Source organism: Odontomachus brunneus, unplaced genomic scaffold, assembly GCF_010583005.1.
Source record: "Odontomachus brunneus isolate Ranch 3 - 2012 unplaced genomic scaffold, Obru_v1 Obru_scaffold_046, whole genome shotgun sequence".
In the NCBI taxonomy this organism is placed as follows: Eukaryota; Metazoa; Arthropoda; class Insecta; order Hymenoptera; family Formicidae; genus Odontomachus; species Odontomachus brunneus.
In genome coordinates this window covers 1177950-1194610 of record NW_022639496.1, presented here as the reverse complement: position 1 = coordinate 1194610, position 16661 = coordinate 1177950, and the positions used below count along the sequence as shown (strand labels likewise).

General features: G+C 35.7%; 1 protein-coding gene across 1 annotated transcript in view; it reads left to right on the top strand.

The window, feature by feature from the left end:
* The first annotated feature begins 4940 nt into the window (after positions 1-4940).
* Positions 4941-16661, top strand: part of LOC116844766 — a 12062-nt gene continuing 341 nt past the window's right edge. Inside the window, exons 1-2 of the mRNA XM_032816777.1 lie at positions 4941-4945; positions 16257-16659. Coding sequence (XP_032672668.1) covers positions 4941-4945; positions 16257-16659 — 408 coding nt within the window. The remainder of the gene's footprint in view (positions 4946-16256; positions 16660-16661) is intronic.

The window sequence follows — 16661 nt, the reverse complement described above, 5'->3', positions numbered from 1 at the left end:
ATATCCTCTCTCTCTCTCTCTCTCTCTCTCTCTCTCTCTCTCTCTCTCTCTCTCTCTCTCTCTCTCTCTCTAGTCCTAATCTCCCTTTCCCACCTTCTTGCTCCCGCCGTTTCACATTCTACGCTCCGTCTCGTCCCTCTCCTCTTTCGCCTTTTCCCTTTTCCGTCGCCCGATCACGCCCTCTTCGCGAATAACGCCGGCTGGAGTTCGCCAGGCCGCGAAACTTTCGGGCTGCTCGATCGTAAGTCGACGGCAACGGCTTTTATGAACCGCGACCCACCCGCCCGCCATTCGTATTCGAACGCCGTGCAAAAGTCCGCGCGAAACCCGTTTAAAGTCTGTGAAGTTTCGGCCGCGGGCGCGACGATGATTTTGAAAGTTTCCCATCCACGCCAGCGACTTCTTTTCGCCCGTCTGCCTCTCAGACTTTAGCCGTCGCGGTCGTGATCGCGGCCGCTGTCCGGTTGCTGCTTGAAACGTCAGCGGAATGCGACCGCGAGCTGTCGAAACTTTCGAGATCTCTCGCGACGTCGCCCGTGCCGGCGAGAAACGGCATCTCCGAATCTAAATCTCGCCGAAGAGGAGGTGCGAACAAAAATCTGCCGTTCGAAGTTAATCGCGGGCGATCAGAAGCATTACAAGAATAAATGTCGTGTCTCGACTTCAACGCCGCGCCGCGGCGGGCGCCGGAAACGAGAAGAGGCGCGTACACCTACACTCTCGACGCGAAGAAAAAGTAATCGCAGGATGGACTTTGGATGGAGCTTGTCCTGCGAGGCTCGTTGACAGATCGCGGTGCGAAACTGGTCTCGACGCACAATGGCTCGAGTGCGTATCATTAGTGATAACGAAAGCTGAGGCTCGTCCATTTCTGCGGGCCTGCCATGCGATTTACCAAGTGGCCGCGAACCCGTCTCGGATCAAATCAGTGTCGGAATTTTTGGAAAGGAAGCAACACAAAATTTATCGATTCCAAATTCTCTAATTGGCCGATTGATTTCCCGTATCTTTGTGACTTCCCGAATTAATCTATTGATTTTTAACGATAACTTGCGAGCGATTTAGTTCACGGAGAGAATTTTACAGTCAAAATTAGTATAGAATCAAGGAACAGAGTAACATTCAATAGTAATTTATCATCCTTTCGTTTCATACGTGTTATACAGAGAAAGATTGGTTGAAGTAATCTGTAATCTGGGTACATTAATCCTTTGAGCTATACATTTTATTTCTTGAATTTCTATGAATTTAACATATGGGATTTCGGGCTTGTTGATTATGAATTTGGAATAAAAAAGTTATAATTTGAAGTGGCGAATTCAATTTTAATGAATGTTCAGAATTAGCAATCCCGCTTTTAGCTTTTAGCATTCGGACAATATTTTCTATATATGAAAAAAAATCTGCGTTTTTCATAAGAAATTTGCAACAAACGTATTATTAATATTTCAATAGTTTACTGTAAAAATAGAATTTGCAGAAAATTTTGAAAAAAAATATATAACTAGATTGTTCGGTGAGAAATAAACAATTCATAATTTCGATTGAAGTAACCAGACAAATTTGGTTAAAATGATCAGAAAAATTTAGTTGTTTACAACTTCGTGAAAAGAAGATTATTACAAAATTCGTTTTTACCCTGATGTATTTTGAATCCGGGATCTTTTATGAATCAGCTGTCTTACGCGCTATCTTATTTCTCTAAAAGTGTTTTGAATAAAAACTATATTTTACCGTAGTTTTCTTGTTAATCAAAACTATGATACAATATTTGTGCGCGGAAAGCGATAAGACAAGCTTTGTGTGGTTAACTCTTTACAAAGAGTTGAATACTCAAGATTCGTGCGCGTAAGGTATTGAATTTATGTTAGATTGGACTGGCAGTAGCCAGTCTATATTGCACCTAAACGCGTTTTTTAATATTTAATTATAATTATCAGAAATTCTACCTACAGTTGTTTAACCAAATGTGCCACGTTAATCCAATTATGCTTTTCTCCCGTATAGTCGCAATAATCAGACACTTGGATGCTAGATACGCTTTACCAAGACTTGTTTAACCAAACATGTCTCGTTAATCCAAACGAGCTCTTGCTTCTGTGCATTCATAATTTAGGAACTGAAATATATTATTGAAAAACGCACTATTCTCACGCTAGTAAAGACATACAGTAAAATTGACAGGAATTTATATGAAAAAGAAAACTGTAACATTCTCTTCGTGTGGTAACACGCCGAAATGACGGAATTCACGGATGAAACGATGAAAACCGACAAAGGGTTATGTCGAGCGGAGAGATTGCACTTTTGGCCGCGTGAGTTCGCGCGCGACATAGAACAGATCATCGTGGAAGTCGACTTGGTCAGCCCTCGATACGCACTGAGGCACTATGCCGTAATTCAATCACCCCGGCATCCCCTACGTCGTCCTCGTCGTCCCTACTTACTCGCATCTTCGTCGATTTCTCTTTAACAATAGCAGGTACTAGCATAGCTACCACAGTCGTACGTATCGTTAATAGTTACAATTAAGTTTAGATATTACTAAAGGGTTCTGTTCTTCATCAGCGTCCCCCTCGCCCCTCTTCACGTCTACCCTTATTAGTTCCGCGATTTTAAAAATTGTTTTCTTTTTTCACACCCCCCGGGCCCGCCCGGAGACCACCTGCCGCGCAACCCCGCGTGCGCGTTCTCGAGCCGACACTCGACTAAATTTCCGACTATGTCTCACTTGGACCGAGGTATCGTATAAAAAATGATTCGCCACCGTTTCCCGGAGTAACGAGTGACGCCTTGAGACTGCGCGTCGCGCCCGTCGCGACGGAGAACGGGGCCGCGTGCGCGCGAGACTCGCAAGGATCCGGAGGACCCCGTCCGGAGTCGATCCTCGCGAGAGTCTCGCCGCCTCGCTCCTCCTCTCGTTCTCGCGCCTCGCCGTGGCCTCTCGTCTCTCTTCCGTTCGTCACGAGACGTAACGCCGCAGGGAGGAGGTCCGACGTCGATCCCGCGATCCGCCCCGCCCGGGGACACACGATGACTTACAAAAAGGCCTATACAAAAGTTCCGTAAGAAAGAACGACTGAACGACACACATACCGTGTCCCTAAGTAGTCACCGCTACACGATACATTTACACGCTACGAACGCTCTATGTATATAATACACCGACATGCTACGAACATCAGTGGAAATCAGTAGTCTAAACGAGGGAGGGAGGGGGAGGGAGGGGCGAGAGAGAGAGGACGCGGGGCGGGGGTCGACGGTGCCCGCGCGGATCGACGCCGGCGGTCTCCGGTGCGCGCGGGCCGGTTTCCTTGCGTTTTGTCCCACGACCACAGGATTAACATTTTTTTTTTGAATACTTTTAGCACCTAGTGCCCGCGGCCCGCGGCTCGCGACACCTCCGCCGCCCGTCACTGTCGTTGGCGCCCCGTGTCGTGGCGCGACACTCGTCGGCGAGGCTCGATCCGAGGTCCGAGCGTGCGCCGGGAAAACCGAGCGCGCGCGTCTCCGTCGACGAGAGCGACAACGCGCGCGCGGCGTTTCCCGGCTCTGGGAAATTTACCGCGCCAAGTTTCCTCGATTATCCCGTTCGTACTCGTTCATTGCTTACTCGCGAGGCGCGGGGAATTTGATCGGATCGGTCGCAGCGCGATCTAGCGGCGAGATGTGGTGTACAAGTGCGACAAAGTGCGTTCACGTTAAAACGCGACCCGTGTTTGTTTCTTTCTTTCTTTCTCTCTCTCTCTCTCTCTCTTTCTTTCTCTATATATATATTTTTGTAGGCGGTTCTCGAGGAAGGAAGACGGTTCTGACTAGTGTAAGAGGAATTTTCGTTGTGAAGCGTTACTTTGGTAGTCGTTTGCATTGTACCCAAGAGTTTATAGTAAAGTAACATTATGAAGCGAGGCTTCGGTGACGTTTTAAGATGAACGCCCTGCGGTGCGGACTGATCGCGCTCGACTCGAGTTCGAACTTGAAATTTGAAATTCTCTTGAAATTAGTGCATCAACGTACGCGCGTCATTCGAACGAGTGTAATCGATTTGTTGTGGCCCGAATAAAACAGCTGTGCGAAAAGGGGGACTGATATCACGGCGAGTTACGATCGCACACGGGATAAGCAGCTCTGTGCAACTGAATTTTCTGTTACTTGGAGGCCGGATGATAAATTCGCTTGTAGGAACAGAAAGATCCCTGTGCACTGAGAGAACAATGTTTGATATTTGTAATTATAATCACATAGAGCAGAGCTCGGAATTAGTTGCCCATTTCGGCCGATTTTCGGGAGCTACGCCTTCTATTTTCCCTTTGGCGCGCGGCGGGCCACGCAACCCAGATAGCCAAGTGTGATTGAACATTTTGACTAAACTAATGCATAGCAAGTATTGTTAAATGTTTGCTGTATATTTGCAATGAACGCGTTACTGAATGCAACAACATGATTGTTCACTGCTAGGTAATTAGATGACGAAATTTCAAGAGCAAACCGGTCAAAATATGTTGTCAGCACGTTGTCAGCATCATGACAAAAACTTTTTAACGAATTACAAATCTGTATCAACATATTGCCGTTAATTTGCCGTTATTTGAATTAGAATTCACGTGAGTTCAACACATAATGCTGTGTCACCTTGTTTCTAGTTTGTTTAAATTAGTTGATGTTTGTTGTTGGCAACACGATAGTAAACTCACAAGCAATTGGCTATCTGGGAAGTGACGGTCGCGGCTTCAAGCTTCAGATTTCAAGATTCAGATCCGTTGAGATTATAAGGGGCGCATTTATGTGGTTCCTACCAAAGATACGTTCGGGAAACACGTTGATCATTCATGATCAAACGATTTAATTATTGTTGTACAACATACAATCTATAATAAGAATCGAATGACGCGTTAGCGCTGATCAGTGCGCTTCTCGAACGCATCTTTGGTAGACACCACATGGGGTATGTTCCACTTCACACTGAGGGAAAAATGTATGATACTTGGAACTATAATAATAAAAATATTATAGTTAGGAATATTATTTTTATAGTAAATTTCAGCGTAATGTTTGTAATATTTACAATATAAGCATACAATATATAGTATAACGACCCATGTAAAACTTTTACCAAGAATTATAATCATTTGAAATAAAAAATATAGTAAGGTTGCAAATATTGAATAGAAAAATTAACTATTTTATATAGTCAATACAATTGGAATATTTGGCAAATTTAGGTACATGTAACTATATTCCCAAAGCGTGCTTTACTATATATATAGAGTAATAAGATGGTGACTATAAATCTATTTTAATTCTGCTATATCTTTATGTTTAGATAAACTATAAATATATGTTTAAGGCCAAAACAAACTATAAAATATAGTGAGATTATAGTTATTCCAACTATTTTTTTCTCTCAGTGCACGCTCGCAACGACGCGAGCGTCATTTTATCTTTGTTTAACATCCAATGAGCAGCAAAGATAAGAATAACGCTCGCGTCGTTGCGAGCGTTAAGTGGAACGCGCTCATAGATGCGCCCTTTATAATCTCAACGGCCCTTGGAGCTGCAACCGTTACTTGCGTGATCCGCCGCGCCGCAAGGGGAAAATAGAAGGCGTAGCTTCCGAAAATCAGCCGAAATGGACAACTAATTCCGAGCTCTGACATAATTAGAATCTGAAACAATTAGAGGAAGATACTGTAGACCTGTTTTGACATTTCCATTTTTATCATACAAGAAAACGGTACGGAGTATCCCTTTCATTTTGATGGACTTTGGGTATATTATAGAGCATCAAAAACTATTAGATCTATATCTTTTATCGACTTATCTCAAAGTTTAAGGGTTGAAACAATCCTTTGAAGAAAACGAACTTTTCATTTTTAGCATTTTCTCCTAAAATGTATACGACGAAATACTTTATACAAAAGATTTACAATATTTTATACACTTTGCAACAGTATTCAAGCTTTTAAAAATGCCGAAGTTTTAAATCTCCCCTCCACTCGTTACTTTCTTAAATTTTTTAATTTTTATAAATCTGCTTTAAGTTTAAGTTTTTGTATAAAAATTAAAGAGCATTGAATACTAAATTTATCCATATATAATAATATATAAGGTGTTCACGATAAAATTTTGTATTCAATATAAAATATTATGTTACATTAATGTTAAATATAAATATTGTATGTTATATTAAATATCCTATCAGAAAAAGGCGTGTTAACTAAATCTCGAATGTATCGAATAATTTATCGAATAATTTTTCATGACATTAATATTGCTCGATAGGTTTCTCGAGTATAAGAAGAAAATGCAGTAGAATTCAAAACCTCATTCTATCAGAAAGTGCGTGTTAACTAAATTTCGAATATACCGAACTGGGTGAAATTTCTTTTCCGCGACGCTAATTGGCCGTCTCTATCGTCTCGATTGTCTCGATCCCGTAGTTGAATTCGTGCCGCTTGCAGCTGTCAGCCGCGGTGACAGATCAGGTTGTGTTGTTCGCGTCATATAAATTTGATATTTATTGTAATAGGAAATTACAACTAACATGTATGTTATATGTAACATTGTGTTTGCTGGGAATATAATTTGTAAAAACGATTATTGTAATATAAATTGTAAATAGTACAACAAAAAGGCTAAAGTGGCGCACGCGAAGCGCGCGCTATGTGGTGTTCTAGTAATAAGAAAAATTACATGATAACATCGTACTATAAGCATCGTGTTATGTGAGTAGGTATGTTTCGTTATTTTTCTTCAGTTGCACTATATTTTATAACTGCTTATGCATATTTTCTCATACCACAAGATGAAAACGAATTAATTCTAACGATATGATATGCGCGTATTATACGAAATAAAAATGTGGACACAGATAAATAAATATATACATACATTCTGAATTTAACACGTATGAAATTTGTGTTTATTGCAATCTTAAAAATGAGTCGATATAAGATCAAGCCGAATTAAAGTCGCAAAACAAACACACATTCTATTATATATTACATATGTATATATACATATATAATACATTTATATTACATATGCATGTATAGATATATAATATACAGAGCGTGGTAAAAGTTCTGGAACAGCAAATTATTTCAGAAAATATTTGTGTAAAAAATGTAACGTATGGATAGATATTCACTTTATATATGGATAGATTTGGCATTTAATGCTCTGTAATCTTTTATAGGGCAAGACTCCTTGGATATGACAAATGAGTTTTTTCTTTTAAACTTCATTAAAATAGTCTTTAAAGATATTTTAATATCATTTTTGAGACTGAAAAAGATTTTTTATAAGAGATATCAACCGGTATAACTATTGTAGCAGTGACCTTTCAGGGAAAGCGTTTAGAACCATTCCCGATTCTCTCGGCCAATTCTGTGCTGCTGGCGACTTATATACCAGTGCCCTATAAAGGGTTAATTTTGGTATAAAAACTTAAGACAAACTTAAAGCAAACTTACAAAAACTTAAAAACTTGTGAAAATAACGAGTGGAGGGGGGAGGGGAGATTAAAAAGTTTGGCGCTTTTGAAAGTTTGAATACTGTTGCAAAGAATATTATACATATATACAGGATGTTTCAGATCACCATTCTCAAACTTTGCGAGAGCGCAGATTGAGGTGAGTAAACAAGCCCAATACGATTTTACGATATGCGCAATCGTTTCCGAGAAATTGATTTTAGAAAATTTCATGAAGGAGGAGCGCTCGAGATCTAGCGCGTTCTTCTAGTTGATCTAGAAACACATGGCGGCGAGGCGAGATGCAGGAACGCAGCGATATAAGCGGCTATCATCGGAGCATACATCATCAAAAATATAAGAGATAGAAAAGAAATTTTCTAAGTAATAAATAGTGAATAAAAATATTATGGTTTGAGGAGTATTTTAGGCGTTTCCAAATTTTAAAGAATGTAAAAATTTTAAACATGGCTTCACTGAAAACTCTCGTCTTATCGTGGAAGAAAACCGCACTTCCGTGCAGATGATGACAGCGGCGAGCAACGAACAATCGCGCCCGCGGAAGCGTTCTATTAAGAATGTTCCGCTGGAGGTCAAAGCTCAGCAATTTTTTTATAATTAAAAAATTTTGTTTCTACCAAATGAAAGTTTTATTTTATGTCAAATCTAACCATAATAATGCCATTTTTCAACTTAGTGCCGCGTTGTTCTTCCACTCACAGACTGACATCCGCGCGCAATATTATTGGGTCACGTTACGGCTTGGGCGCTCCTCTTTCTACCATTCCGCGCGTACTTTTCTTTAATCTTTTACAATTAATCAATTAATTTCTCGCCTGCGAATACCGCAAATCAGTATAGAATTTTTATGTTTACCTTTTTTTTTGGTTAACCCAAGAAAAATCTATCATGGATACTTCTGAGGAGGGACGCGGGTTATGCCGAATTCTTACCGGCTAAAACCCCTGGGGGGTGCCTTCTTTGGGGCGTAGTGTGGGGAGCCGGGGGAACAGTTTTTGACAATACTTCCCAGACTTTTACCTCAACCCGTCCTGCGCTCTCGTAAAGTGTGAGAATGGTGATCTGGGGAACCTTGTACACACACACACACACACACATATATATATATATATATATATATATATATATATATGTAACAATAAAATTGATTGATTTATATATAAGCAATAGCAAGAGCAGGCATCGCAGTGAGAGTGAATAGTTCAGTACATTCCATCGTTTCATGACTTATTATTTGTGACTGCATATATATATATATATATATATATATATATATATATATGTCTAAAATTTCTATCAATATTAATATTTCTCACACATATCTCTTTGCTTATTTGCTTTTTGTTTAACTATTATTTTTGTCATATTGTAAAGAAACATTTCTTGATCCTTTAAAATCTGCAAGAGAGAACAAGCGTGTAGTGTGTTTGGATATTTTGATAACATAAAATTAATAAAAATATAAATTGCACATACTCATATTTATTTCAAGACGTTACTTTGTATCATGTGTGCTTTTTATTGAACGCGTGTTTATCACACGTAACGCGTTTATTAAACAAATATATTTAAATGATAAAACATTTGTCAAGGGCCATTATCTTCACATCACGTTAACTTATCTAAGCATGTTAATTACGATGTTGCATGCTTAAATTAAAAAAAAATGCAAAATTAAAAAATTTTGTTTCTTTCACCAAATGAAAGTTTTATTTTATGTTGAATCTAACCATATATAATAATGCCATTTTTCGACATAGACTTTTCTAAAAAAACATACGATTTTTATACCTTTATATACCTGTAACGTTAAACGTAATCGCCTACCCCACTCAATACATATATACAATATTTTTACGTAGTAAGAAACGATTAATATACTGATATGCAGAATATGTAATCATAAAATATTTGAATATGTAACAATAATAATATTAATTATTTTATATACAATACTCATATCCTACATTTCCTTTTTACTGAAATATATATATATATATATATATATATATATATATATATATATATATATATATATACACGCTTTCTGAAAGTGAAATTTTATTTATGAGAGATTTGTGCCATCAGTTGACCAATAGACCAACAGTTTAATTATAATTCTAATAAAGGCTTAATAACAAGCTATATCGAAGTTAGAATTCTCATTTAAAATGTGTTTAAAGTGGAGAAAAAATCGTGCTGTCAGCTATGTTTATAGAATGCAAATCGTTAATAACAGATAATAATAATAATAAAATTGTGATTAAACATGATGTAGAAGGGTACATTCAGTTTCATAGATGCTATCAATATATCGATAATAACTTTTTTGGTCGTCTGCATTCGTTTCTAGTTACACGTTTTCCAACGTTTGACTAATCAATCAAGAAGCGAGAACATGTTCAAAATAGTACTGATATTTGGATACGTCGTACATATTAAAAAAAAAAATAATTAATTTTGACATGCATATATATTTTTTTTCTCTGATTAATTACTACAATTTTACATAGAACGATAGAATATTACATACAACGATAGAAGAGATACAACGTGAATCGCTACGCGCTCTGAAAGCCATCCCGAAAGGCGACTTTAATTCTTGTTTTGAGGATTGGAAAATACGTTGGCATAAGTGTATTGTGAGGGGATTACTTTGAAGGCGACGAAATAGATTTGGAAGAATAAATAAATATTTTTTGAAATAAATAAAAACTGATCTTACTTTTTGGACACAGTAGTATGTAATAATGAGACTGAATGTACATGTTATATACAGGGTGTTCCAGACTCTCCTCCGCATATTTTATAAGTTTCAATGTTTTGAGAACGTAGAACGTATTTTTATCTACAAGGTGGGCCTTCAATGTGCTATTATTAGATTCTTGGACCGGACATTGTCCCGCTAGTCTACAAGAGTTTATGCCAAAGACAAACAAAGACATACAAATTTTAACAATACCAAAAAAAACCACAGGAATGATTCATCTTTTGACGTTTATCTTTTGGCCAACCTCTTGATGTTTATGGGTTTAGAATATGGAAGAACTTTGTGAGAACATTTAGTGATCGTGTTGTAGTGTTCAATTATGATGTCAATTTACACTTGAGAAATAACCATTAAATTGCAATCCTTGACGCATATACAACTATCATCTCCACGATTTCATAATCTTTTCAAATATGCTTGGTTCAAAAGTGAATACATCGATGAACGACTACTATACTTTCAAAACCCAGTAGACTTCTGTTTCTCTGCAAAAGATATACAAGATATACACGCTGCTCCATATGTGGTGCACTTGCTATAATATGTTATTCTTGGTGCAAAAAATGCCTTTGTATGCATCATTTTTTTCATGAACATCATGATAGCAATAGTAATGCAGCTGGCATCGCAGTGAGCGTGAGTAGTTCAGTACATTCCATCGTTTCACAACGTATTATTTGTGACTGCAAATTTGTGTGTATATATCGCAATATCTAAAATTTCTTTCAATATTAATATTTCTCACACATATCTCTTTGCTCATTTGCTTTTTGTTTAACTATTATTTTTGTTATATTGTAAAGAAACATTTTTTGGTCCTTTGTATCATTTTTGTGGAAAAGTGCCATGTCATAGATAGCATATCCAAAGATCAAATATCAAAAAATTTTATCCCCTCTCCGCATATTACATAACGTTTTTATTTTATTAGATAGGTTTTATCTGCTGAAACGCATATTTCACAAAATCTGATCTTAAAAAGAAATCTAGTCAGGAAAAAATACAATATTTTATAAATACGCTGCATCCAATAATAAAAACGTTATTATTCTTTTATTATAATTAATCAGATTTCAAATATGTGTGTATACAATATTTTTAACTTTTAAGATACAATATTCTCTCCGCTCAACGTAGTAATACTCCTATATGCAGTATTTACATCTTTAAATTCTAAAACTTCAAACTCTGATATCGAAATTGACTCATGACATCGATATTGCTCGATGAGCCCATGAGACGAAATTATAACAATAATAAATAATGTTTAAAGAAAATAATATTTTTGTTATGGCATCGGAATTAGGAGAATTAACGTCCTATCATTTTGATATTTAGTTAAAAGATATCTATTTTCCAATTAATAGCCCTATTGTTGGATTCGTAGACTGGTCATTGCCAGATTCAATTCAAAGAAATAGACCAGTTTCCCTTGTAGGAACAACAAGTCAAAGACAACCATCAAATGTATATTGGTATCCAACCATCATATGTATATGGTTTCCGATTATGGAAAAATATTAAGTAGTAAAAAGGAAAAATAAAAGAAAAATAGAAACTATGTTACAACAATTGTATCAGGACAAATGTGAGATAAAAGAAAAGGAAACTCTTGATTTCTAATTACGGGAAAATCTAGATGGCGTTTGGAACCGCGCACGACACTTAATTAAAAAAAACCAAAGAATCACTCAAAATCAAGATTTATTTGAAGTACCGGAAGCGGAAATAATAATAAATAAAGAAGAAGATACGGAATATTATATGAAAGAAATGATGTGTATCAACGATCAAGTTTTAATAAAATATAAAAGGATTGCAATGCAGTGGAGTGGATTGGTTTATTAATAAAGATAAGAAAAAATCACTGGAGAGTGTTAAGTATAGATTCTGTAAAGTAACATCCGTACAATTACGACAATAGCAAGAACAAGTGTGCGCAGGCGACACTAGACTGGAGAAACTAAAATGGAGGAAGAAAATTAATATTTAAAGAAAATAATATTTTTGTTATGGCATCGGAATTAGGAAAATTAACGTCCTATCATTTTGATGTTTAAAAGATATCTATTTTCCAATTAATAGCCCTATTGTTGGATTCGTAGACTGGTCACTGCCAGATTCAATTCAAAGAAATAGACCAGTTTCCCTTGTAGGAACAACAAGTCAAAGACAAAAATCAAATGTATATGGTTTCCGATTATGGAAAAATATTAAATAGTAATTAAAAAGGAAAAATAAAAGAAAAATAGAAACTATGTTACAACAATTGTATCAGGATAAATGTGAGATAAAAGAAAAGGAATGTCTTGATTTCTAATTACGGGAAAATCTAGATGGCGCTTGGAACCGTGCACAACACTTAATTAAAAAAAAACCAAAGAATCACTCAAAATCAAGATTTATTTGAAGTACCGGAAGCGGAAATAATAATAAATAAAGGAGAAGATACGGAATATTATATGAAAGAAATGATGTGTATCAACGATCAAGTTTTAATAAAATATAAAAGGATTGCAGTGCAGTGGAGTGGATTGGTTTATTAATAAAGATAAGAAAAAATCACTGGAGAGTGTTAAGTATAGATTCTGTAAAGTAACATCCGTACAATTACGACGATAGCAAGAACAAGTATGCACAGGCGACACTAGACTGGAGAAACTAAAATAAAAGAAAAAGGGGAAGAAAATTAATGTTTAAAGAAAATAATATTTTTGTTATGGCATCGGAAATTAACGTCCTATCATTTTGATGTTTAGTTAAAAGATATCTATTTTCCAATTAATAGCCCTATTGTTGGATTCGTAGACTGGTCACTGCCAGATTCAATTCAAAGAAATAGACCAGATACAGAAAATATCGTTTTCCTATACTTGTAGGAACAACAAGTCAAAGGCAACCATCAGATGTATATGGTTTCCGATTATGGAAAAATTTTAAGTAATGAAAAAGGAAGAATAAAGGAAAAATAGAAACTATGTTACAACAATTGTATCAGGACAAATGTGAGATAAAAGAAAAGGAATCTCTTGATTTCTAATTACGGGAAAATCTAGAGGGCGCTTGGAACCGCGCACGACACTTAATTAAAAAAAAAACCAAAGAATCACTCAAAATCAAGATTTATTTGAAGTACCGGAAGCGGAAATAATAATAAATAAAGAAGAAGATACGGAATATTATATGAAAGAAATGATGTGTATCAACGATCAAGTTTTAATAAAATATAAAAGGATTGCAATGCAGTGGAGTGGATTGGTTTATTAATAAAGATAAGAAAAAATCACTGGAGAGTGTTAAGTATAGATTCTGTAAAGTAACATTCGTACAATTACGACGATAGCAAGAACAAGTGTGCGCAGGCGACACTAGACTGGAGAAACTAAAAGGGAGGAAGAAACTCAATGTTTAAAGAAAATAATATTTTTGTTATGGCATCGGAATTAGGAAAATTAACGTCCTATCATTTTGATGTTTAGTTAAAAAATATCTATTTTCCAATTAATAGCCCTATTGTTAGATTTGTAGACTGGTCACTGCCAGATTCAATTCAAAGAAATAGACCAGATATAAAAAATATCGTTTTCCTATACTTGTAGGAACAAGTCAAAGGCAACCATCAGATGTATATGGTTTCCGACTATGGAAAAATTTTATAAAACATTTCTCGGGCACGGTAATATGTTGAGCAATGTCTTACATGTATTATAACTAATAAATCTATTGATGAAATATTTCTTTACAATTAAATAACGTAAATATTAAAGTAATAAATATTAAAGTCACAAACACCTGTGTTTGTTATAACCTGTTTTTATATGTCCATCTATTCTCAAGTATATAATGTGTGAAACCAAATAAAATCCTTGTGTTACAAAATCTCCTCATTTACATGCTTGTATATAATTATTTTTTATCACAGATTATTCGTCTTAATTTTGAAAAGCTATTCTTTTTCATTCTGATATTTTCCTTCTATACGTCGTAGAGGCTTATTCACAATTTCAACTATTAGACATTTCAATACATTCAACATTTCTTAGAGATGAGAAATTCCTCGATCAAAACCTCTGGGCTGATGTTCTTTATCATTACGATTCAAATTTATTTCACGCACCTTATTAATATAGCTTTTTCGTCATACAACATCTCCAACCCGGATCAACCCGGATAGTTAGGATATGAAGTTGCATGGTAGCCACTGGAATATTACACTGCGTATAAAATAATTAGTATTATTATTGTTGTTGTTATATATTGAATTTTTTTATAATTACATATTCTGCATATCAGTACTAATAATCTCTTACTATGAGGAAATTGAAAGAAGACATGTTGCGTATCGAATGGGATAGACGATTACGTATAGTGTTACGGGTATAAAATATATAGTATAATATAGAAGTGTTCTCATCTATTTTTGGAAAAGCAAGCTTTGACTTTGAGAGACTAATAGCTGTATTATTTGTTACAGTAACATTGTTTCTCTCTGTAGCCGCTCGGGATCGCGCCAAGAGATGTCGCTTCCGAACGGCATTTCTGAGCGTTATCTAAGAAAAGGATTCCGAGTATCTCGGAAAATGGCATTATCGTATATAATTAAATTCGGCATAAAATATCTTTTTATTCATTTTTATTAATTGGGAACAAAATTTTTAGATTATAAAGAAAATCGGTGAGTGGTGGAAGCATGTTAAAATTAAAAAAAAAACTGAAAACACCATTATAAAGTATTATTGAAACCATTAAATTTTTATGTAGAAAGTGCTCTTCTATCTTTCATTCTTTTAACGATGCAAAAAAATATCGATTTTTTTCAAAGGGGTATTTCACTCTCTACAAGATCGAGTTTGTAATTATATACATTATGTAATTACGACATATTTCAAGTTCACTCGAATCGGAGGTGGACCGTTCTATGTGTTTCCTTGCAAGATTGCTTGAAGGAGTTAGAAGAAGATACAAAAAAATATCGATACGACAATTACGAAAATAGAAGAACCAATGCAGGTAGTATCAGAGATAAAAAGTTAAAAAGAATTTCTGAATATACGGTAAACTATTTCAATGAAGCGCTTGATAAAGGAATAATTTTTCATGATATTAATATTGCTCGATAGGTTTCTCGAGTATAAGAAAATGCAGCAGAATTCAAAACCTCCTATCAGAAAAAGTGCGTATTAACTAAATCTCGAATATACCGAACAGGGTGAAACCTCTTTTCCGCGACGCTAATTGGCCGTCTCGATCGTCTCGATTGTCTCGATCCCGCAGTTGAATTCGTGTTGCTTGCAGCTGTCAGCAGCTGTCAGCAGCTGACAGATCAGGTTGTGTTGTCGCGTCATATAAATTTGATATTTATTGTAATAGGAAATTACAACTAACATGTATGTTATATGTAACATTGTGTTTGCAACCGGGAATATAATTTGTAAAAACGAGTATTATAATAAATTGTAATAAATTGTAAATAGTATAACAAAAAGGCTAAAGTGGCACGCGCGAAGCGCGCGCTATGTGGTGTTCTAGTATAGATAAAATGTGGATAAGAATTACACATCATATTATGTTTCGGAAAATAACTAAATTTGTCACAAAAAATTTTTGTTGTATCAAATTCAGATTTGGAAAATAAATGCGATACATTCATCGCAAACATAAAATATTACATTAGTAGATATTGGAGTGGAAATTATTTATAATTCGAATCCAACTGAATTTCAGTTAAATTTCATTCCGGCTGTACCTTATCATAAAAAGATATAAAAAGAATAGAATTTGTAGTACAATCATACCACACATAATTACACTATACAATCGACTATTTCCGCGTATAGATTATTGTCGTTTCTTTTATTACGTTAAAAAAAAGTTACGTTAAAAAGAAGTTACAGCAACACTTACAAGGAGATGACGCCAATTAGGAAATCGCTTTTCCAACGAGTCATAGTGCGTTCGATAGCTTACATGTAGCTAATAAAAACCCTAAAGGCGTTTGTGCCAATGGGCCTTCGACATTGAATATTATACAGAAGAAGAACAAAACGTGGTTGTATGCGAAAATATGCCGAGTACAAGTAAGAATACACCCGATGAATTGAAAGATTATGAACCTCCAGAAAAAATTTCTACGCATAAAGTAGTGCCATACGATACAAAATTAAAGGTCGTACTGACAGCACAAGAACATCCACAGTGGTCTTTCAAAACATTAAAGCATCATTTTAGAAAATATTTAAACCATCCTTCTGATGTTACGAAATATAAAAAAGCTGTTTTGTCAGGCGGTACTTTTAGAGACAAATTAAATACAATAAAAACTAATGTGTACGATCGCTTCACAGAAGCAAGAAATAAGAATCAATTAGTTACGCGACGTTTGCTTCAACAGTGGGC